This window comes from Corvus moneduloides, chromosome 17, assembly GCF_009650955.1.
Source record: "Corvus moneduloides isolate bCorMon1 chromosome 17, bCorMon1.pri, whole genome shotgun sequence".
NCBI classification, from domain to species: Eukaryota; Metazoa; Chordata; class Aves; order Passeriformes; family Corvidae; genus Corvus; species Corvus moneduloides.
The window spans coordinates 5,980,943-6,002,571 of NC_045492.1; the positions used below are offsets into that span (position 1 = coordinate 5,980,943).

General features: G+C 41.7%; 1 protein-coding gene across 2 annotated transcripts in view; it reads right to left on the reverse strand.

Annotated features, from left to right (window-relative positions):
• Window positions 1-21,629, reverse strand: part of STK4 (serine/threonine kinase 4) — a 46,506-nt gene that overhangs the window by 16,688 nt on the left and 8,189 nt on the right. Inside the window, exons 8-11 of one of the 2 annotated variants that reach the window (XM_032126816.1) lie at window positions 21,363-21,491; window positions 20,883-20,936; window positions 18,923-19,109; window positions 6,534-6,691 (exon numbers count right to left, since the gene is read on the reverse strand). In XM_032126816.1, coding sequence (XP_031982707.1) covers window positions 6,534-6,691; window positions 18,923-19,109; window positions 20,883-20,936; window positions 21,363-21,491 — 528 coding nt within the window. The remainder of the gene's footprint in view (window positions 1-6,533; window positions 6,692-18,922; window positions 19,110-20,882; window positions 20,937-21,362; window positions 21,492-21,629) is intronic. The other variant, XM_032126817.1, reaches the window with a different exon arrangement.

Genomic DNA, 21,629 nt, shown 5'->3' on the forward strand with positions numbered 1-21,629 from the left:
AAATAAGAGCCAATTATTCAGTCTGCCATTATTTTCAAAGCTGGCAACTGCAACAGAAAAATACTCTCAAGTTTTTATCGGATTGAACTTTTAAAAGGACAAAAGGTAGTAAAGCTATAAAGCATCAATATTAGATTGCTAACAATTGCTATCCAAATGATGTTCAGAGGGAACCAAAGACGTTGAATGTTCCAGGTACTGGCAGACAAGGAGCTGTTCACAAGACAAATGACACCTTCACAGACAGAATACAATAAATTAGAGACTCTGGTCATTGTAAAAGCAGCGTGTGTTTACTGTTATTGATAAGCAATAAATCACTTGCCCTCCAAACAGTTCCTCCCTATAAATCACTTCCAATGAAAGAAACAGATGGTTTCCAGTATGCAGCCATTCTTCACCACAGCCTGGGCTGGGAGAGGGAATGTGCTGTGCTGAGCGATGAACCACGTTAACTGCAGGGGTTTCCACAGGGGTGCAGGGAGCAGCAGGAGCTGTAATTCCCTGCACCTGAGATTCCAGCTGTGATTGTGGCTGGGTGGGTGCCAGGATGAGCAGCACCTGGTGCTCCAGAGGGGCATCCTCACTGCACTTCCCAGGCCTGGACCCCAGCTCACGGTGATCCCTCATGGCTGGATCCTTCCTGCCTGGACCACACCTGACATGCACAAGCAGACTCTGATCTGCGGACACTGCCAGGCTGCCTGTCTGCCCACAAAATACATACTGAAATACATATCAAAAATACACCATGATCCTAATGCTCTGACAGCCTTGCTCTGAAAGAATTCAGCTTTCTGTACACTTTTCAGCAACTTCAATGTCTTGCTATCACACCAATACCTAATTTGTCTAACTGTAAGGAAACAGATTCACGTTCACGTTTTCACTGCAAACAAACAGCCTGCTGTTCAGGCTGAACAAGCTGAAGACACCATTAGACCAACACATTTTCCTTTTCTGCTGGTCAAGATACCAGAAGTGGGTTTACTTATTTATTTAATTTTAAAATTGCATTTCCAATGCAACGTTTTGAACTACTTAAGTAAAAGCAGAGAAATGAGCATGCGAATAAAACAGAATACCCCAGGTGAGATCAGCATCATGAAACACTGTCTCCAGTTAACAGAAAATTTCATTTTTCTTTACTACTTCAAGAAAAAAATTATACCCTCACTCAGGGAAGAGGAAGGTTTGCTTTTATCTACATTATACTTGAAAAAAGGAAAAACCCGAGCAGTAGCTGCTGAAAGCTCTGGCTAGAAGCTGCTTACAGACACACAGAGAATATTGCAGTTTCCTATCAAGTAATTATAAATGGACATACAGTTACTCAGCTATTTGAAGAAGACTGCAGTTGTGATACCAACTTTGCAACGCAGGTAATTTAAGATCTCCAAAAGATGCAAACATACTCTTAGAAACTGGACTTAACTAAAATTTAAGTGTTTTCTTGATGCTTTGCTTCAACCACTTGCCAGACCATTGCTTTGTCTCTTATGTGAACAAACTGCAATTCCAAGTGTGAAATAGGTTTCTATTGTCCACTCCTTTGTCCCACTAGCTTGGTGAGACAGCATCCAACTCCTACAGCTCCAGTTCCAAGGAGCCCTGGGCAGGACCCAGGGTAAGCAAACAGAACAGAGGCCACAGTAAGTGGTGTACAGACACTTTTGAAATGAAGATGTCTTGTTTCAACACTGGTCTATTTTAAGGAGCACGTTCCACAGAGAAGTCACACATGGACAGCAAGCCCTGGCCTGAGCACTTTGGAAGCAACAGGTCAAACAAGTGGAAAGAGATCTATAGGTGGGGGAAGAGCTGGGTGTGATCCCACAACTCCTGCAACTCAGTGAAGCTCCTGCTCTGCCCATCCCTGACAGGCAGATCGTGGAGACCAGAACTGTTGCTTGTACCTGGGGGTTCTGCCAGTGTAGCCCTGACAAAAGTGGCAGCTGATGAGCTCTTGCATTCTTCCTCCCAGTTAGAGGCAATTACCACCTCCTCCTCATCCTTCTTTATTTTGCCCTGGAAAAATTTCATAAGCCACAGCTCTATTGCTTGCAGGACAGCCTTCCCCAGCAGTAGAGAAACAGATGACACTGTGCACTGAGAAGTGATGAAGTCTGCTTTGGAATCCAGGGAAATCACAGCAATCTTTCCTGTCCAAAGAAATTCCCATCAGCAGCCAGTGAGACACTGCTCAGAGGGAGCTAAAAAGTTGAGCTAATGCAGGGAATGGCACTCACAGCATGGAAACACAGAGCTGAAACACAGGTTCCCTCCCAGCAGACTGCAGGGTGGTAGCACTGTGACCAAAGGCCACGGCAACAGCCACCTTCCACAGAAATCTGAGAAACTGGCCATGCCCACTTCTTCCACTTCTGCAAAGCCTGACATTCTCAAGGGTGTATGTCAGTTTTATTTTTCTAAGGACAGAAGCTCTGCTCCAAAGTGTTTCTGCTTCAGTGAGAGAACCTGTGAATACAGATCCTCAGCTCCTCTTCATTAACCCAAGGAGAGAGAAGGATGGACCCATATCAAGGCTGTTGATAATTTCAGGAATGGGAAAGGTCTGACTCACCAAGACCTTGCAGATGCAAGCAAATCAAGGTTTTCCCAAAAGAAGCAGCATACTTCTTAGGAAAGAGACATAAGCCTTGATTCTGGTTGTTATCTTCCTTCCCAGTGCTGAGGCAGCAGGATGGAGATTACCAGCGCAGAAAACGATGAGGTCCTGCAGGGGAATGGCACTGCCTGCCTTCAACAGCCCAGCTCCCTCCTGCTGCTGTTCCAGAGCAGCACAGAGAGCAGCTACAGACAGTGTAAAGGTGTCTGTACCAATTCAGCTCTCGACAGGCAGCCTTACACAGGCAAGCATGCTTGGCAGATACACAGATGCTGGAATGAAAAAAAGCCTTGGAGCAAACAGCTCCAATTCTGTGAAGACTTCACGTCCTGTGGTACTCTTGCCCTAATCTCTGTTAAAAGTTCATGTCCTACTTGACTTGACATTCAAAATGAGCCCACAGGATAGCAAAACTTCACTGATAAATGAAAAAGTTATGACCCAGAATTACAGCAAAACCTAAGCTCAACACTACAGGTATTAAAATAACCCAGCAGTCGCATCATGATGGCAAAACTTGAGACTGTCTAGGGCTCAACTGCCACTGATTTTTGCCTGTGGAACCACACTCATGAAATAAAATTGAAAAGGTTTCAGTGTTGTCACAGCTCCCATAAGCCAGGAGTGGCTGGCACCTGCTAATTTGCTAACAAAACAGGCTTTCAATAAAAGGATTACTGATGTAATACAAAACATTCATGACTGGCTGATCCACAAATACGTGCTACCATAGGTTCGGCAACACTGAGAGCCTTTCAAGCAGAATAAAAACACGTGGTTCTACTTTAGCCACAAGTGATACTAGAATACTGACCTGCTCACAGCAGTTAGAAGGCTTTTAAAATAGGGATAAGTAAAGGGTTTGTTGTGTCTAAGGGCAGGAAACACTACACAACTAATTTTCTTACATGTTGCAGTACTACTGAAAGATTAAAGTGAAAAAATGTAGGACATTGTCTAAACAAATCTTCTAGCATTATTAAGTCTGTGCAACAGCATGTGACTAATGTTCACAGGCAAAATTAAATTCAACTACAAAAATTTTGAGATCTGATTATGGCAATTAGGAATTATCCATACAGTGCAGCCTGCCCATTATCAGTCTACCCCTGCAGCAGTCTCCTGTTAGAGTTTGTTACATTCTTCCTAAAAGCAAGAATTTTTGCCCATAATTAGTATTTTTTTCCCCACATTAAATAAATCATAATGTTGTTGAAAACATTGTTTGCAGTCAATCAGGGCTTAAAAGATCCTTGTTCAAACGTGAGAGGAGATAAACGTTAACAGCATCAGGCACTGACTAATCATTTAATAACAACTTCTACTTCAGAATTCCAAGGCTGGAAATACTTTTCTGGAAATACTCTGGACTAATGCCATCTCTGACCACCACCAGAACACAGCCAGAGCATCTCATTCAGGAGGAATGGAGTTCATCACCTTTCAGAACAGGATCTCTGGGTTCTCAGCTCTGCAGTGGATGGGGTTGACTCAATCTAACTCTCATCTAATGTGACATTGCCATTGTGATATAAATAGTGTCTTATTTGCCTGCTTCAGAAGAACAATGTTAGTCAAGAAAAGGTCAAATGGTTTTGCCATGGGGAAAAAAAGAGCAAAAATCTTTCATAATTTAATACTGCCTTTTTTTTTTTTTTTTTTGAAGACAGGAGACTCCAGGTGTTAGTCACACAGGAGGGCGAGGAATACAGAAGAGAAGAGAAGAGAAGGCATATTTATCTAGTCTGCAGTAGCAGAAAGCAATAATATTTCAATCACTTCTTAAGGCCCAGAGGAACTAATATTTACCCTGCATCTCACTGATCTCATCTCTACTTGGAATGCTGCAACCTCTGTAGAAAAAGGCTCCTCAAACCTGCCTACTTTGACAATGCAGAAGTTACAGCTGCAGGCAGGTCTAGGACAGATGTACTGGATACAACTGATGAATGCCTTTTTTTCCTCATTCCACAGTGCTTATTATGTTGACACATTCAATTAATAAATCATTAATAAACATGACTTTTACCCATAGATAGCCATCAATCAATCAATCAATCAATTTTTAGCCAAATGGGAAAAATACATGATTTTAAGTCTTTGAGTACATTATACAACATGAGCTTGCTACTAACCCTCAGATAAGGGCTATACAAACACCCACATTATTTATTAAGGCTGCTTTCAAGTAATTTTCTCATCCTACAGAAAAGAAGAGTAGCTCTGTTCCAAAATTTATATGCAAGGCAGGCTGGTACATTCATACACCACTGAACTAGAGAAACACATAGAGCTGGGAAGTGAAAATTTCTACAAATTAATTCACAAAGGTGACCGAAAGGCCAATTTATTGCTCGCTTCTGTTGCTTCCAGCACACTGGGAATGTGTGCACATGGCAGTACTGCAGTACTAATGGAAATCCGTAAACAGGGTCACACGTGTCACAAGAGTTGCTTTCCACATTCTAAAAATATTTGTGGGTCCTGTTTGCTGGAAAGGCAGCGACCTTTGCTTTTGTTGCCTGTGCTGGCTGGGTGTACCCTGCACCTACAGCTCCCAGTGTGCCCAGGGGAGCGCATCCCACTCAGAGGAAATACACTGCTAAACGTGTTATCAACCAAATTAGAAACTAAAATAATTACAGCAAATTTCCCCCTGGGCCATCCTCTGCAGACTACAGAAGACTCCGAAGATACTCCGAAGCAGCCCATCTCTCCTGGGAAATGCCACACGTTGAAAAACAATTGTTTATCGTTCAATTAAGGTACAGCATGAGGTGAATGAGATAAATGAAGTATCTGACTCAACTGGAATTGTGTGTTGGGCCCAGGCCCTGTGAGACACAGGCAGCCTGTGGGTTATTTTTGCACAAAACGTGTTTATGCAGTGGCTTTATGCCTTGAGACCAAAGAGAACGTAGCGCAAAGGGCTACGAGGGAGGGAATGCAGGAGGTCCCCTCAGCTATTCTTTGCAGCCTGAATAAGAAAATAAGAGAAGCAGGAGCAAAGACAACAAAATAACAGCAGTAAATCTATACAACCTATAGAAAGAGAATGAAAAGCTCCAGCTGTTATTCCAGCCTTGAAGGGAGGCATCTCCTCGAGCTGTGAATGGCAGAGAGATTTTGCTTTGCACACTTTGTGGAGTGAATATCACCAGCTACTGCCAGAGAGACCAACCTGAACCGTGGGCAGCATGAACAGGCAGTGAAAGGGCACACAGAGCTACAGGAGCTTGCAGTGAAAGATCACTGAAGAAAAATGAGGAGGGAACAATGTTCAGCCTCTTCTGGCTTTTTGAAATAAAACATGAAATTTTACATCCTCACACACACACAGAAAAATAAATCAAATTTATGAATAATAGCTCTTTCTTTGAACTTCTGAAAAGTTCCTGAAAATTCTGAGCATGTCAGCCTTAGTAAGGAAGAATGGAAATAAGGATTTGAAAAGAAAAATGAAGACAAGCTTAATGTTTATATAATAAAAACAAAACCCAGTGCCAAAGCTTGAGAAAAACAAGGAAATTCAATGGTTCTAACACTGTTCTTTGTCAAACACTACACGTTGAGCATTTGCATTTTCCAACTGCCGTCTGGATTTTTTTTTTTTAATTTTTAAATGCATAATGGGGAACCAAAGCAAGACACTTTATACCTTCATGTCCTCAGGCTTTTTTGTTCCTTTGTTTGCTTTTAAACAAGGAACGTTTACAGATAATGACTGGCTATGATTACTGGGAAATACATAAAGAAAACGAGTTTTTCAAAATGCCCCATCCAAATGCATTAGCAAACCTCCTTAAGTTTCCATTAGTCTGTCAAAACAAGAAATAATCTCATGGCAGCTGACTGAAATTCTTAAAGATTGTCACATTGATTGAATTTCAAAGTATAGACTTACAAATTCGTAGTCTCCATCCTGTGGTACTTTCCAATCAGATGAATTTTTTGTCTGGCCAGACACATTCTTCCCAAAGCTATTGATTTGATTCTCCTTCTCCTTCTGTTCAAAGTATTCAAGGAATGATGGTCTGGCTGGCTGCATCGTTTCATCCCTCCCTGGAAATATTAAAAATAATAAAACAATAGTTGTTTTGAAAAATACAGTTTCGGTTATACAGCCCTACATCATGCCCAAAAGTGATTTTATTTCTTTTAGCACACACTAAATCACATAGTACTGCTAAAGTACTTGCTAAAATACTATTTTTCAGCAGCTTTTCCATCATAAAACTGACTGCACAGTGAGAAAAGTGGAGAAGGAAAGCTTAAAGCCCACCACGGAAGTGATTACAATGCTGGAGGCCTCGGCCTCTAGACCTGCAATCCATCCCTGACAGCACACTCCAGGTAACCAGCTGCATGCACTGAATGCCAGAACTGAACAGCTGCAGCCGAGACAGGCTGGGATTTTTCATCCCAGCCAGGTTCCATGCACTGCAAAATAAGCAAGCTTCAAAAATAAACAGTGCTGTTTTACAAGCAGAAACTCACCTTTATATTTGTGATCAGAACAGCACAGAAATGAGGCTTTCAAAGACCACAAACACCTTACAAATACCACACAATTTGCCTTGGGTAGAAGTGGTCAAGTTTCTATATTGTTTGAGTAGAAAAGCTTATTTAGCTTGCAAAACTTCTTTTTCTTCTTTTTATAAATAGTCAGTAGATGTTCAAGTTTACTGCCCAGTTTCTTTTTGTAAATTGGTTCTTCTGAACCGACTTTCTTAGTGGAAGAAAGGCTGAGATTTAGACTCAAACAAGCCAGATACATAGATTAACCATTCAATTCTAGGCTAAAATTAAGAAACTTGGGGTAATAAGAAACGGGAGGTGGCTTCATTTGCAGGGTGATGACAGCACAATAAGGAAGGAAGTGATGAAATATGAGAGGATGGAAATGCTGATTCCTAACACAGACAGCAAAAAAAGCCAACACAGGAAGAAAACATGAAATTTAACTTCACAGCAAGTCAAGGGCACAAGGCTTCCAGCATCTCCAAGGCAAGATTTCCTCAGTAGTGCAACAAGTCCAGCACCAGACGGTGCCCAGGCTCTGCACACTTAAACTGGCCTGTCCTGAGCTACAGCACAGCCAATACCTTGAGAAGAGTCCCAGTTCAAACGAAGAGGCAGGCTTGTACAGCAAACATGCTTTAACAGGGCTGCAGCACAGGACCATGAGAGCTGCAGATGCAGCTCACAGCTTAATGCCACTGCACTGCTCTTGATGATGAAATGCTCCCCCAAAACCTGTAAGCATCCTGGAAGCAAGCACTGGAACTTACTAAATGGTTTTGTTCTGTAACACAAGGTTCTCTAGAATAAGTTACTCATACTTGGAACATATGTTTTAGGTGATGCAGAAACCATAATTTTCAGAAAGCAGGATGAGGACTGGAGTTAACAGCAAATGGCATCAGAACAGCCTAAGTCTGGACTGCGGAAATAAGCTCAGTGCTGAATGCCATACGTTTGAAATAAATATAATCTGTCAGGCAGGCAACCAACCAAGAGTTTAGAGCTTCAAGCACGCACACAGGGGATGTCCTGTGATGGGTTGGCAGGGTCTGTGTAATGCAGAGACTCTCCCACAAGAGTCTGTACAGAAGGCAAGCTGTCACAAAACAGTCCTCTCTAAGGACACTCAGCAGAGCTTTCCTCTTGAAAAAATATTAGCTGCTCTGGAAACTCATTAGGATTTAATCACAGAATATTATTCTTGCATATAAAATTGCCAGCCAGTGATCCAGAACTTCACTGGCAGACTCTGCATGATCTTCAGAGAAGTGGATGAATTCCTTGGTCAGCTACAAGATACTCCAGGAAACTATTTGTCTATACTCATGTTAAATACAGAACAAATTTCTACAAAGTATGAGAAATCTTGGCAGGATATTTGGGTTGTGATGCTAAGAGAAGTGTGATTCTGCACAGCCCTAAATGTCATGATGCATTTTGAAAAAGCCCTGCATTGTTCTGTCTCTCCAGGGCCAGCTAAAAGCTCAAGCATGAACTGAAGTGCTGATACTTTTGCACCATGATAACTGGAGCAAAGACAAATTATTATACCCCTGGCAGTAGTTCCCCTTTTTAAAAAAACAAAACTAAAAATCTCATCATACATAATTAGATCAAGAAAGACACCTTCAGACCAGCAGCGTGAAGGTCAGGCAGGGAACACGTCTGCGAACTGGAGAACAGATTTGCTGTTGGGAATAATTACTGAAATACAATCACAATCCAATTACTGCTGAGTGATAAAACATTTATTTAGAATGAAGTAAACACACCCCTTGTACTCTGCTGCAGCTCAGCCTGCTTGAAGCAGGAGGTAAGTTGTTACGGACAATCATGGCAATGTTTAACACCAACTAATTTTGTAGAAAGAGAGGAATTCATAACTAGCCAGGCTAATCTATACACAGCTCACTGACAGGCCAGCCTGGGTCTCAGTAATTCAGCCTTCTGGGGGGGAAAAAAGAAGAAAATCTACATCATGTTTGTATTCTGTTTTGAAGATTACTGTTTGCAGCACAGGAGGACTGTAAAAACAAATGTTTTCACTCCAGTGACATTGGCTTATTCAGTTCTTTTCTATTTACTTTTTAAAAAACTGTTCACATCAAAACAGAGCTTCATTCTGAGTGTCAGTTAAAATAATCATGCTCATTTCCTCACATCTTGTGTTTTACCAAGAACCTGCAGTATTTTGCACTTGGCAGAAGAGATTTGCAGAGTGCACCTCTCCAGTGTAACCCAGGTCCCTCTGGGTGGCATCCTTTCCCTCCCAGCATGTCAACTGCACCACACAGCTCAGTGTTGTCAGTGATTAAAAGGAAGAACAGGGAAAATTAAGTACCTATAGAAGATTTTCCTTGCTGCCCTTGATGTCCCTGGCCATATTTAATTCTATCAGGGTTTTAGCTTTCCTGACCTGACCCGTGTCTCGGACAATCTCTTTGTATTTCTCCCAGGCTACCTGTCCTTGCTTCTACCCTCTGTACGCTTCCTTTTTGTGGCTGAGTTTGTCCAGGAGTCCCTTGTTCATCCATGCAGGCCTCATGGCACTTTTGCCTGACTTTCCCTTTGTCAGGATGCATCGCTCCTGGGCTTGGAGGAAGTTAGCCTTGGATATGAACCAGCTTTTTTGGGCCCCTTTTCCCTCCACAACTTTATCCCATGACACTCTACCAAGCTTATTCCTGAAGAGGCCAAAATCTGCTCTCCTGAAGTGCAGGACAATGAACTTTTTGTGTGACCTCCTCACTCTCCCAGTGAGAGGATGAGGGGAACTGAACTGCAGCAAAGGGTGACTCGGCTGAACACAAGGAAGAAAGTTTCACAACAGGGATGGTTGTGCAACAGAATGGGACTGGAGTGACTTTGCAAGGCCTTGAGCAACCAGATCTGACATTGTAGTTGTCCCATTACAGGGACAATTCCACACAGGGCATCAGACTGATGAGTGCCAGAGCTCCCTGCCCACCCAAGTGCTTTTGTGGCACACACTCTTCACAGCCACCATCAGACCCCTCTAACCCTGCAGTCACCTCAGGCCTTGCAAACACAAGCAACACTTAGTCATCAATTTAAGTACATTTAGTCACCAATTTAAGTACATTTAGTCACCAATTTAAGTACATTTAGTCACCAACTTAAGTACATTTCCACTCATCAACATATAACACTGCATCTTAGTGTTCCTTTGTTTTTTAGCTGATATAAAGCAGAGATTGCTAACTGACAAAGAAAATGGGGAAAAAACCCCAGGGTAATATAAAAGGAGAAGTAACTGTGATGCCAATCTAAGATAGCTGAAATTTTAGTTGCTGCTATGATCTCTGTAGGGGTGTGGATGCAGCAAGACTGACAGAAATGCTCCCAGAGACAGAAAGACATTACACCACATCAATTATCATCCCAGCACAACTGAATTTCTTTTCGTCAGTCTTAGCACTTAACAGCGGTGTCATCTTTCCAAAGATGACCTGCTATTAATTCAACACGAGCCACACTACTGTATCTTTAAAATTTTGATAACAGGCAGCCAAAGACAAAAATCGATCCCTGCTATTTGCAGAAGCAGATGCTGCTGAGAGATGACACCGCACCAAACGTGTCTGTGCCAAAAAGCATTTAACTTCCTAATTTTATAGGGTTAGGCTAAAAGATGAACATAGACAGAAAGTGAGATCACAACTGTGGTAGAGAAGAACCTTTTATGAGAAGGTCACCCTGTGGTGACAAGAAGGGCTTCACTGTTGCATCTATTTTGGAATCTAAAGAGTTGCTTATGAAGATGAGCCATGAGAGCTCCCTGGAGCCATTAAAGGTCTATCATTTAGATACACAGTCATCTTTTAGGAGCTATATTAATTACACAAATGGAACACCACAGCTCTGCTGGGGCTGGTCCAACTGACTGCAGAATTGCAGGTTCAGAGTGGCTGTGCAGAGCCACAGGCACTGGGAGGGCTGCTCCGAGCTCAGCCTGCATCCTGTGAAGAGGAGAAGCCCCCCATGGAAAACTCAAGGGTGTTGCCTGGTTTTAAAGTCATGTTTAAAAAGTGTAATAATATCAGTACTGTTGTGTCTGAGGACAGAAAAAGGGGTGAAACTAGGAAGTCCAAAGGTAGAGAATGCTATAAGTTGGGCACAACAAATACCCCTGTGAACTTTGAATTCTGTGGTATCCTTCAGCACTGGAAAGCCATGCCCAACTGCACAGGGTCGTGTGCAAGCTGGGACAGTCCCTCTCCAAGCACAAACAGCCCAGACAAGACAAAAGACAACTGACAGGTACAGACAGGGCTCTGCAAGAAGCCAGCACTGGATCCTCTCCCCTGCCAGGCTACAGCAAGGGCAAGGTGCAAGGAAAAAACTGAACAATCTGCTCCTTTCCAAAAATGTCACCTGTCTGAATAGCTGAGGAAATGGAACAGGTCAGTCTTAGGGGCTGACTGCAGCATACAGAGCACCTCACATGGAGAAAAAGATGACAAAGAAGGTGTGGAGAGCCTCCAAGTCATTTGCATTTCCATATGATGCTGCAGAGAAAGGAGAATGATAAAGAAGAAACAGCCCAGTCAATCAAACCAGCAAGACATTTACTTTTCATTCCCAGCAGCAAAGAATATCCATGAAACCAGATCATTTGCTATCATCTAGCCCCAGAAATCAAAAGACTCATTTCGTTGATTTTGTCAAATTAGCTCTCACAATTGAAAATTTTCAGAAGCTCACAAGCTTCAAAGGATGCTTTCAAAAAGAAAGGGAGATTTACAAAGTCCTTCTATCTATCTGAACAGGCTTGCTGAGCAATGAAACTAAAATTTCTGCTTTTCTCTAAAATTATTCTTCTCTACTCAAACTTGACATCAGAAGAATCCTTGTTTTATTATTCTTTCCTCTTGAAAGGGCTTGCTAAGGTCTACCTAGGGTGAATATTCTGGAGTTACAAAGCTTGCCATGAGAGGGACAGTAAGATAACCTCAGGAACACATTTTTTGTGCACTTCACTCAAGCCAGTTCATACAGTTAATTACTTAAATACCTGTTCTTGAAGTCACAATGATCAGATTCCTCCCCATACCACAAAAACTGGAGCTGGAGTTATGGCTGGGAACAGTCAGGAGATAATGCTACAAATTAATTTACTATGAACCTGACATAAATCAACAACAATGAAGCAATCAATTACTACATTAGGGATTTTGAACTAGAATGTGATCCTTGGTACATGTATGTGTATTTCTCAAAAATTCAGAGGCTGCAATCTCTACAAAGCCTTAGTCCTCACTAGCCTCAGTAAGCTGCTGCTGCTTTATATTCAATTATGTAACTTTAAGACTGAAAATACATATTTAGGATGCACAAAAAAGTGCCTGATGGTCATGTGTAAGCAATGCTTCATTAATATTAAATTTCAAATGGAACTGCAGTTTTATTTGCTTCGGGCTATTTTTTAGAGATCACAGATGAACTTTAGCAGCTGGACAGCATAATTTGTACAGTCTGAAGAGGACTGAGTCATTTTAAGCAGCAGAGCAGAGAGATGTCAAATTATTCAACCAGAGCAAAAATTGCTCCATCATTAATAAGTTCATCCCATGGCAAGAGGAGCTGAAATTTCCTCATATTAAAAGCAGAACACGTAACACTTTTTATCTCTTTATGAGGACAAATCTCCCCATAATTATGGCCTATCTCAAATTAAATCAAAGCAAAACACTCCCAACAGGTTCTGCTATTAATAAGAAACTCCTAAATGAACATAAGAATCAACCTAAATCTCTTAATGAATAAGGTGTGAAAGACATCTAAGGAGAAGAGCATCAACACACCCAAAGCTGTAACATTTCTAGTGAGAACCCTTCCAAAAATAGGGGAGGAAATCCTCACAGTAATTGAAGGTGCTTAAGACCAGGCTACCTCCTCTTATATCTCTTTTGCTTTAAATCTCAGACATGATTATAAATATAGAGCAGCTTTCTTCCTCCATCACAGATTTTCAGTGGACACCTCATGTCTTTCACCTCATTAGCTTGAATTGCTAATTTAGTCCAGCAGCCACAGCATGTGACAGGCAGGGAGATGTGAAGGTGCATTGAGAAAGAAGTGAACATTTCCTATTCTGCATCCTCTGGTTCAGCTCCTGATAAATCTAAATGAGAAACAACCTCATCAGCAGGGATGTAGTCTTCACATCCAGCACCTGTGGGTAACAGCTCAGGCTCCCCAGATGGCACAGAACCAAGTAAGCACTTCCCAACTCCCTTTCTATTCATAAGCCAGAAACTCATTTGCTTATCTAGAGAGAACAGAAAACAACACTGCAATGAACATTTCTTTCCCCCAAAGCTTGAAAATCTGCTGGTAAAAACAAATTTGGTTTTGAACTTCTGCAATGAAGGAATTTAAGAGTTTACAATTTTTCTTATTCCTGCTCAGGAGTAAGGCTTTCTCCACGGTTTATTTTGATCCAGTAGGGAGTGAGTTTATTCTTAGAAGAGACAGGTAGGCTCCAGTTTGCCTGGATGTGCAAATGCACGAACGTGCATGGGACAGAGATGTACTTACTTAGTGATTTACTACTACTCTGTCTCTTGGTTGACTGTCCTGAAGCACACTGCCTCTTGTACAGTGCTCAGGACCCTGTTAGCCACACCTCCCATCTTCTCCAAGAAAAATGTTTCTGTCCAGGAAAAAAATAAAAAATCCCCTACTTTCTATTCCCCACCATACCAAATACAGGAGTGCTCAACAATAAGTTGCTAACACCAGCAAAAGTAACTCTATTGAACACACACATCCTTTCTCCAATTTCAGTATCACTGAAAATATAAACAGATAATTAACTTTGTCTTAGCATTGAAGCTTTGTCAAATATGCAGGACAGCCAAAGGTGGACAAGCATCCCACTTGGATCCTGGACTTAACTCCTCTTCATGCTTCAGCCTGCACAGAGCCACTATTTCAATTACTAGGGCCAGTGTAGGAAAGGAAGGAAAGGAAAAACAAAACACACAACAAAAACTCTACAACAAAATGACAGCACACACAACTCCTCCCATCCCTCAGAAATGCTGTCTGCACGTTCACACAGCTTCATACTCCTACACAAATTTTACTGGCCACTGCTTATGTCAAGCTTGCCAGCAAGGCTGCTATTCGAGGTCAAAAAGCAACAGGAACACTTCTCTGTGAAGATTTGTATTCTCCACACCCCAAGAGTGGCAGCAGGATGATTCTTACAGTTCGAGAACAATTTAATCAATGTAGGAGTTTGTATAAGCAGCATGTTATTTAAATGCATAATGCTGAGAGTGTTTTATGGTTCAATTATGGCTAAATGGACCAATTTGCTTTAAACACAGAACTGTACCACTGGACATTAATAACACTAAGTAGTGGGAAGCTGCTGCAAAGAGCTATTATTGTCTATGGAGAAAACCAGAGGCAAAACAAGCACCTTTGGCCAGTATCTTTGACGCACACATGATGTAAATCCTGACAGGACATGGAGTTATTCTCCACAGTAGCTGCATGAGCAATTTGGATAACGTGCCACTGCACTTTTCTGGACAGATGATGATATCATCTATGGCTACCTCAGCTATACCCCAGTAATACTTTAGTCAATTACAATATTAATGCAATCACATAATCCTTCTGCCACCCATACTCATTCTGCTGCTCACGCTGCAGCTTTTACAGTCATTGCTTTACGTGAAAAATCTCAGGTTAATTGATGGGGAAGAAACGTTTCCCGAGCCTTGGCAGATACATTTCTCTGGCTTAGGTTTAAGTGTCACCCACTGGATGTCTCACACAGCCACCAAGATGACAAGCTTACTCTGAATCATTTTTCAAATAGGAAATTGCCAAGTTTGCATCTTAGCTCATTTAATTTGCTAATGAAGCCCAATTCCCCCTCAAAAGGGGAAATACTTTTTTAAAATTACACAACCATGCTTAGCAGTGTGGGCATGGTAAAAGCACAACAACCCCCTAACTGTGTAAGAACAAAGCCTAAATTTTTTTATTTTAAACACTTACAAACTCTAAAGAATTTTTACCAGCACATTACACGACCAAGATAGAGACAACAGTGCTATTAAAGCTTCTGGTCTACCCCTCCCTGCACCACACACTGTACTGAGTGTGTGCCACACGAACAAAAAACCCACACCCACAATCCCTCCCCTGTCTCCAGGTTCCTCATTCATCTCAACCCAAAGACCAGACAGCCCAACTCACACTACTGCTGGCAGTTCTGCACTCTCCAATATAATTCAGCAATTATTTGATGTTTAAACAAGCAAGATGTATTTTAACAGAGAAAATAGGGCAGACTCTAGTACCAGACAAACTAGATCCAATTTCACTTGGATCTGATCATATTGCAGTGCTCAAGGAAGGCAACATTATTATAAAATTATGTTCCACTCTTTAAATCAAAGAGACAAATTCATGCCAAGATTCCACTATCTAAACAAATACAGCAAGTAAAGCAGAAAAAGGAAGAGTAAAAGCATGAAGAGTAAAAAATGCTGCCCTGTTTACTAGCACTATATATTCTCTCATAGAAAAATTAAAAAAGGACACTTCCAGACATATTAACAGCTCAAAAGTTATTCCAGCTCTCGAGCACAATGGAAATGTCTGTCATTACAAATCATTGCTCATCTATAGTTCTCCAGCTACATTTAAAGTTTTCCTGGAATAGTTTAACTGCAATCCATAAGTAATCTTTCAGCAATCGATTTAGAAGTAAAATGTGTCGCAGCACAATTTAGAATCTGCGGTCTCAGGCAATCACTTGAGTGCTTTCAGAATGTGTAACAGAATGTCACAGTGACATTTTTAATGCTGCCTGACTATTTATATTGAGTGCCCAGAATAAAGCCAAGCAAATGAAAGATTTTAAGCAAACACAATTACAGCTCAATTGACCGCAAAACAAAACTTCCCCTACAATGTAAAATACTGGAATTTAAGATTCCTCTGAGCCTAAGAAGTCACAAATTGATTTATGCAACAATCACTTTCAAGTCTACTGGAAGTTGTTTGCACTTTCAAGGCTACTGCAAGTTGTATGCTAGAGATTTCTAAGACAATCCTATCTATAAAACATTGAAACATGATGCTTTAAACACTTTTGACATTAAAAAGAAATACAACCAAACAAAAAACTAGTTAAGACACAGATTTTTTTTTTTTTAATTAGAAAGAAGGGCTAGAACACAACTGCAGAAACCTGCAGTTAAGAAGCCCAGGACACCTAGGGAAGCTGTAATGCCATGTAAAAAAAACCCAGAAGTTTTTTATTGACTTAAAAATAGGTTCTATTGTGAGTCATAACACAAACTGCCAAAAAAATATATAGATGTCTTTAAAAATACGAATCAATGAAACTCCTTCAAACTCTGTTATTCCCCAACAGCATTATTATATTTATATTTAAGATTACAAAAAACCACTTGCTCCAGAGGGTTCTGCAGCAGGCTGATGAGCTTTAGGGCTAAATCCATTTAACTGAATGTTATGAATATGTAAATGGCAAGCTGAAAAACGGAGCTGCAGGCAATTCTCATGAGGGGGAAGCTGCTCAGAGGCACTGCCTAGCATCCCCCCCAAAAAACTGGGAACTGCTCTATGCAGCAGCCAGTATTTCAGAGCTACACTACCAAGCAAGGAGGAGAAAAAGGTGTTAAGGAAGTATTATTTTCATTAACATCAGATTTGCTGGAATGAAGCTACAAGCAGTCAAAATGCAGCATAACCTGCAGCAGAGAGTGGGCTCACTGGGCATCCCTGTGTGAAGCCCACGGGCATGGAAGTGGTCCCTGTGTCAGCCACCACCTGCAGCCAGGACCTCCAAATGCCTCCTCCAGCCCCTCTGCCACACCCCCAGCTGAGAACACCTTGCACAGCAGCAGCTGAAGAACACGGGAGTTTTTAAAAAGCCTGAAGGAGGGTTTAAGATAAGAACTCCCCTTTCCAGTCACGGAGATGTCGAGTGTCGGAGCTTGTTGTGGAGCTCCCTCTTGAGGGTGGAGACTGCCCTGTGCTAAAGGCACCGCTGCATCCTCGTAACTCGTTCTGCTCAAAACCAGAGCGTGCCCTTGCAAAAGAGATACTATCAAAGGCATCTCCTCGAGCCTCTGAACACCACTTCACAGGCAGCACGAGGTGCTTTTGAGTTACAAGCAATGCAGTCTTAGTGAGAAGATAAGCACATGTCAAACACGGAAGATAAACTCAAGAGGTGCTTCACTTACACAGTGCTGGCAGTGCAGGAGCACCAGACAGCAAAACCTCTTGTATTGTGAGCCATGAAATGGAACAGTACACACTGATGATGAGAAACTATCAGTGCTGTCTGCTCGTAAAGAAACTGCAGCTTCACCAGGTTTATTTAATACTGTTGAAATGTCCCTTTCTTTGGATGACATTTTAGCTACTCTAAGCATCCATCCATCTCCTTGCTAGATCGACCTTGTTCCACCCCACCATCGTCTTTGTCGCCCCAAGCTGCTACACGGACTGACACCTCTGGGTTTTGATGTCCTGAGTCATGTTTATCAAAGCTTGGAAAAATCTTTAAAGGGATTCTGCTGAAATTTCACTCTCAAACCCAGCATCGTTCCACAAGCTTCAAAGGGCCCTGACAGGGAAGAAGGTTTCAACACAGAAATTCCTGAGGAAAGGATTTTTCCAAACTCCTATGAAGAATAGCTAAAGGCTCAATATCAGATGGCCAAGGAAGTCTTTGGAAGCAGTGCCAAAGCCAAAAGAATAAGGCTTGCGTGTGATGGTCATATTTGAGTACTCCTTAGCCCCCAGTCAGCACTTTCCCCAGTCCTTGAGCAAACAAACATTCAGGCTGGCCAGTTGAGTCATCCCTGACTACCTCTGCCTCAGAACTGTGAGGTTAACAAACCAGTGGGAACAGATTTCTATGAGAATCCATAATTCAGAAAAGATTCCTCTTCTTGAAGTCATACTTTTCCAGGAAGGCTTTCCCTGCCATTTCTTTAATCAAAGAAACATTTTCAACCCTTTTCCAGCTCAAGCTGCAAGGTCTTCCACAGACTACCAGTCACATAATTCTAAATCTTACATTCTCTGACAAGGATTGTAGCTTCAGTAAGCTTTCCTCTTTTAGGGCAGAATGGATTTCAACTTGCATGTCTGAAACAGCAACAGAGCTCATTCGGTCGCCCTCAGTGATTACAGTAACACTAAAGAAACACACCAGTCTAGAGAGATGCCAACCCCTCCCACTGCGTGTCCTGCTGTGCTTGAAGCCTGCAAGATATTTGTCATTTCATAAATCTGGCTCTTCACTGGATGCATCAATCCTAAAACAGACTTAATGCTTTCAGATGCCAGGTTACAGCCACATCAGCACCTAAAGCAACACACATTTTGTGATCAACCCTTTGTTAGAGTACCCCTCTACATTCTGTGTAAAAATACAGAACCAGCAAAAAAGAACTGACACAAAAAAAGATTACTAGCTAGAATCAGATCTTATTTGATTAACACAAAAGCCTGTGGAAATTGTGCACATCAGCTAGACCACGTGCATGACTACAAAGCATGGCTTGAAAGTTGGACCTAGAAAGGTTTCTCTGCTGCCAGAGGGCACTGACCTAAGAGTTTTGGCTCCCTACAACCAAAAGACACAATAATCTACCAAAAACATCAAAGCAGGTTGGGAATACATATCATAGCCCACACGAAGATTTAATATTCTAGAAGTCAGAGATGTTTTCTTACTTTTCATGGTGCCCTCCTCCTCTTCCTCCTCTGTGTTGATGACCATTGTGCCCAGCTGGGACTCCAGGGTGCCATCGTGTTCTATCATGGTGTTGGCTCCATCACTCATGGTGTTCACAGCTCTGATTGTGCCAGTTTCATCTCCACTCGCCCGTACCATGGTACCCGAATCCGTCTCATCCTCCTCCTGTTCAAACATGCCACAAATACAGGTTTTACTGGTGGTGAAGTCCCATGAAGAATGTCTGTATTGAAGGACACTGGCAAGTCACACTAATTCAGAGATTTTTCCAGACACACACAGAAGCAACATTTGGTTTATGCACTTTGTTCTCTTCCTGTCATCTCCAAACAGGTAATGAAAACTAATGAGTACTTTTCTGCCAGCATGATAAATAATAAAACAGATAAATAATCAGCAGAGACTTCTCAGTGCAAGTTGTATCTCATTTCTGAGCTGGTGAAGTGTCCGTAAGAGTAGATTAGAACACTCAATCAGTCGTTAGTGTTTCTATTCACGCTGGCAGTTCTGAGAGCTGACCCTAACCCACTGTCTCCAGTGGTCCAGCTCACTGAGGAGTCACCAGTTACTTGACACCACCAGGTCTAAGTCTGGAGAGTATGTGGCACATGGAAAGAAACCCCCCTCATCCTACTTTTTTTCTATTTTTAACATTTAGGCAATTTTACTCGTTATAAACCTCAGTAGCACTGAAGAAAAATGAACTGCATTTGCAAACCTTTAAAAAGGATTCAAATAAATTATCAAGGTTTGGTAACTTTTTTCAATGAAAATTACTTTTTATCTTTCCATTTGTTGAAAGGGACTAATAATAGAAATTGGAATTCCTGCTGCCAAGGCTTAAGAGACTGCCTGTAGGAAAACATAACCTCTTCAAACCAGTTATGGCAGAACAACTTCCTGGCAGAGAGTTACGTTAGCCAAAGGTGGCAGTTTCATCAGGTGGTGTGTGCTTCACTAAGTGTGTATTGTGACTAGGATTTCATGGAGAACAGGGTCAAGATTCCCACAATCCATTTGGTTTCTTGGAAATGTGGACCAGCTATGCAACTGCATGAACTGAAGCCCTTTCTAGGTTTACAGTAGATGAGATGCTCATGTTTGGTTCTCAGAATGTCTGACCATGGCCTTACTGATCTGTGTTAGAGGGAAAACACACAGCTATTGCACATCAAGCTGTAGTACTCCATCTCAATGTCATGGAAAGAGAGAATTCACCTCTCCACATTCTAGTGCTCCAAGTGTTTTACCTGTTGTGTCAAGAGTGTCTGTAAAATTTACTTCCCAACCTCAAAACCAATAGCAAGAGAGGAGAAAATCACACAAGATGCTAATAGAGAAAAAGTAATTTTGTGTGGAGTTGAGTGGGTGAGAGGAAGTAATAAATTTGTTAGCTACACATCATTTAACAAAGGACTACATCAGAAGTTTCCATAGCACTTGGGAAGTATTTGGGAAACTTTTCTGCTAGCAGACACGGAGTAGAGAAGCTTCAGGAAAACACACACACCAACAGAGAGGACTCAACTCCACTACACAGACATCACCTCTCAGCATTGTGACCCCAGATCAGTCAGAAATGAAGAAGGGATGACAAAGACAAAACTGAGGGTAGGGACAGTACTCATAGAATTGACATCATGGCAACATGACCAATAAAGTTACTTCCACACTGAATAAATATCCAGTCCTAGACTGCAAGACCAGATGCACAATGTGTTCAGCACAGATGCCATGGACCATGCTGTTCAAGTGTCACCCCTGAAGAGGGCTGGCACACAAGGCCTTGTGTTGCCCATTTCATTTATTCAGGCTGAAGCAGGCAGAGGCTCAAAAACCAGCTTTCAACATGCTTCCCAAATTCACATGCTGTAACCACTGAAACAAAGAGCCGAACCGAAATTCACAGCAAGCCCTGAACACTTCCCGTGCCCTCACCTCAGGCTTCTGACGGTTGCTCTTGTGTAGAAGAAAGTTTCTATAAGGGATGTTCTAAAGCACAACAGTAAAACAACACAACAGACTTGTATCACAGAACATCAGAGATGATATTATTATTCCAAACGAGGAGAGCAGTCTACAATGAAAAAATTCTCACTACTGCATAAATAATTTAATCCAACTGGGAAAATGTTACCAAGTCTTCTGCATGCAGTACTTTGTAGGCCTGCTCAACCCCAGCTCTCAAGCTACATTATAAGGTGAACAGTACCCCACACATGCCATCTGTCCCACTCAAATACAGCTTGAGCAGGGACCAAACATCGGGTTATCCAGTCATAAAATAGAAAACTCCAGAACTAAGTCAAATCCACTGGCAATTGGACAAAATACTGCAAAAACAAAACCCAAAGCAGTTAAGCCTTATGAAAGGAGCAAGAGTTTGGACTTTGCACATTGTTGCTATTAAATACTCACTGAATTTTCTTCATCCTCTTGATCGAGTTCACGCTGTTGTGCCTCTTGGCGTTTCAGCTTGATGTCCATTGCTTCATTAATTAGGTCCCGCAGAATTGATACTCCTTTGGCACTTTTAACAAATGGATGCTGAGAAATATTTTAAAAACAAATAAGCATTGCATCCAAAGCAGGATATAACAGTAAAACACTGTTACTATGGCCTACTTCAAATAAAATTACAGTTTAACTCGAAACATTACTAAAATAAAGATCCAGTTCTTCTGT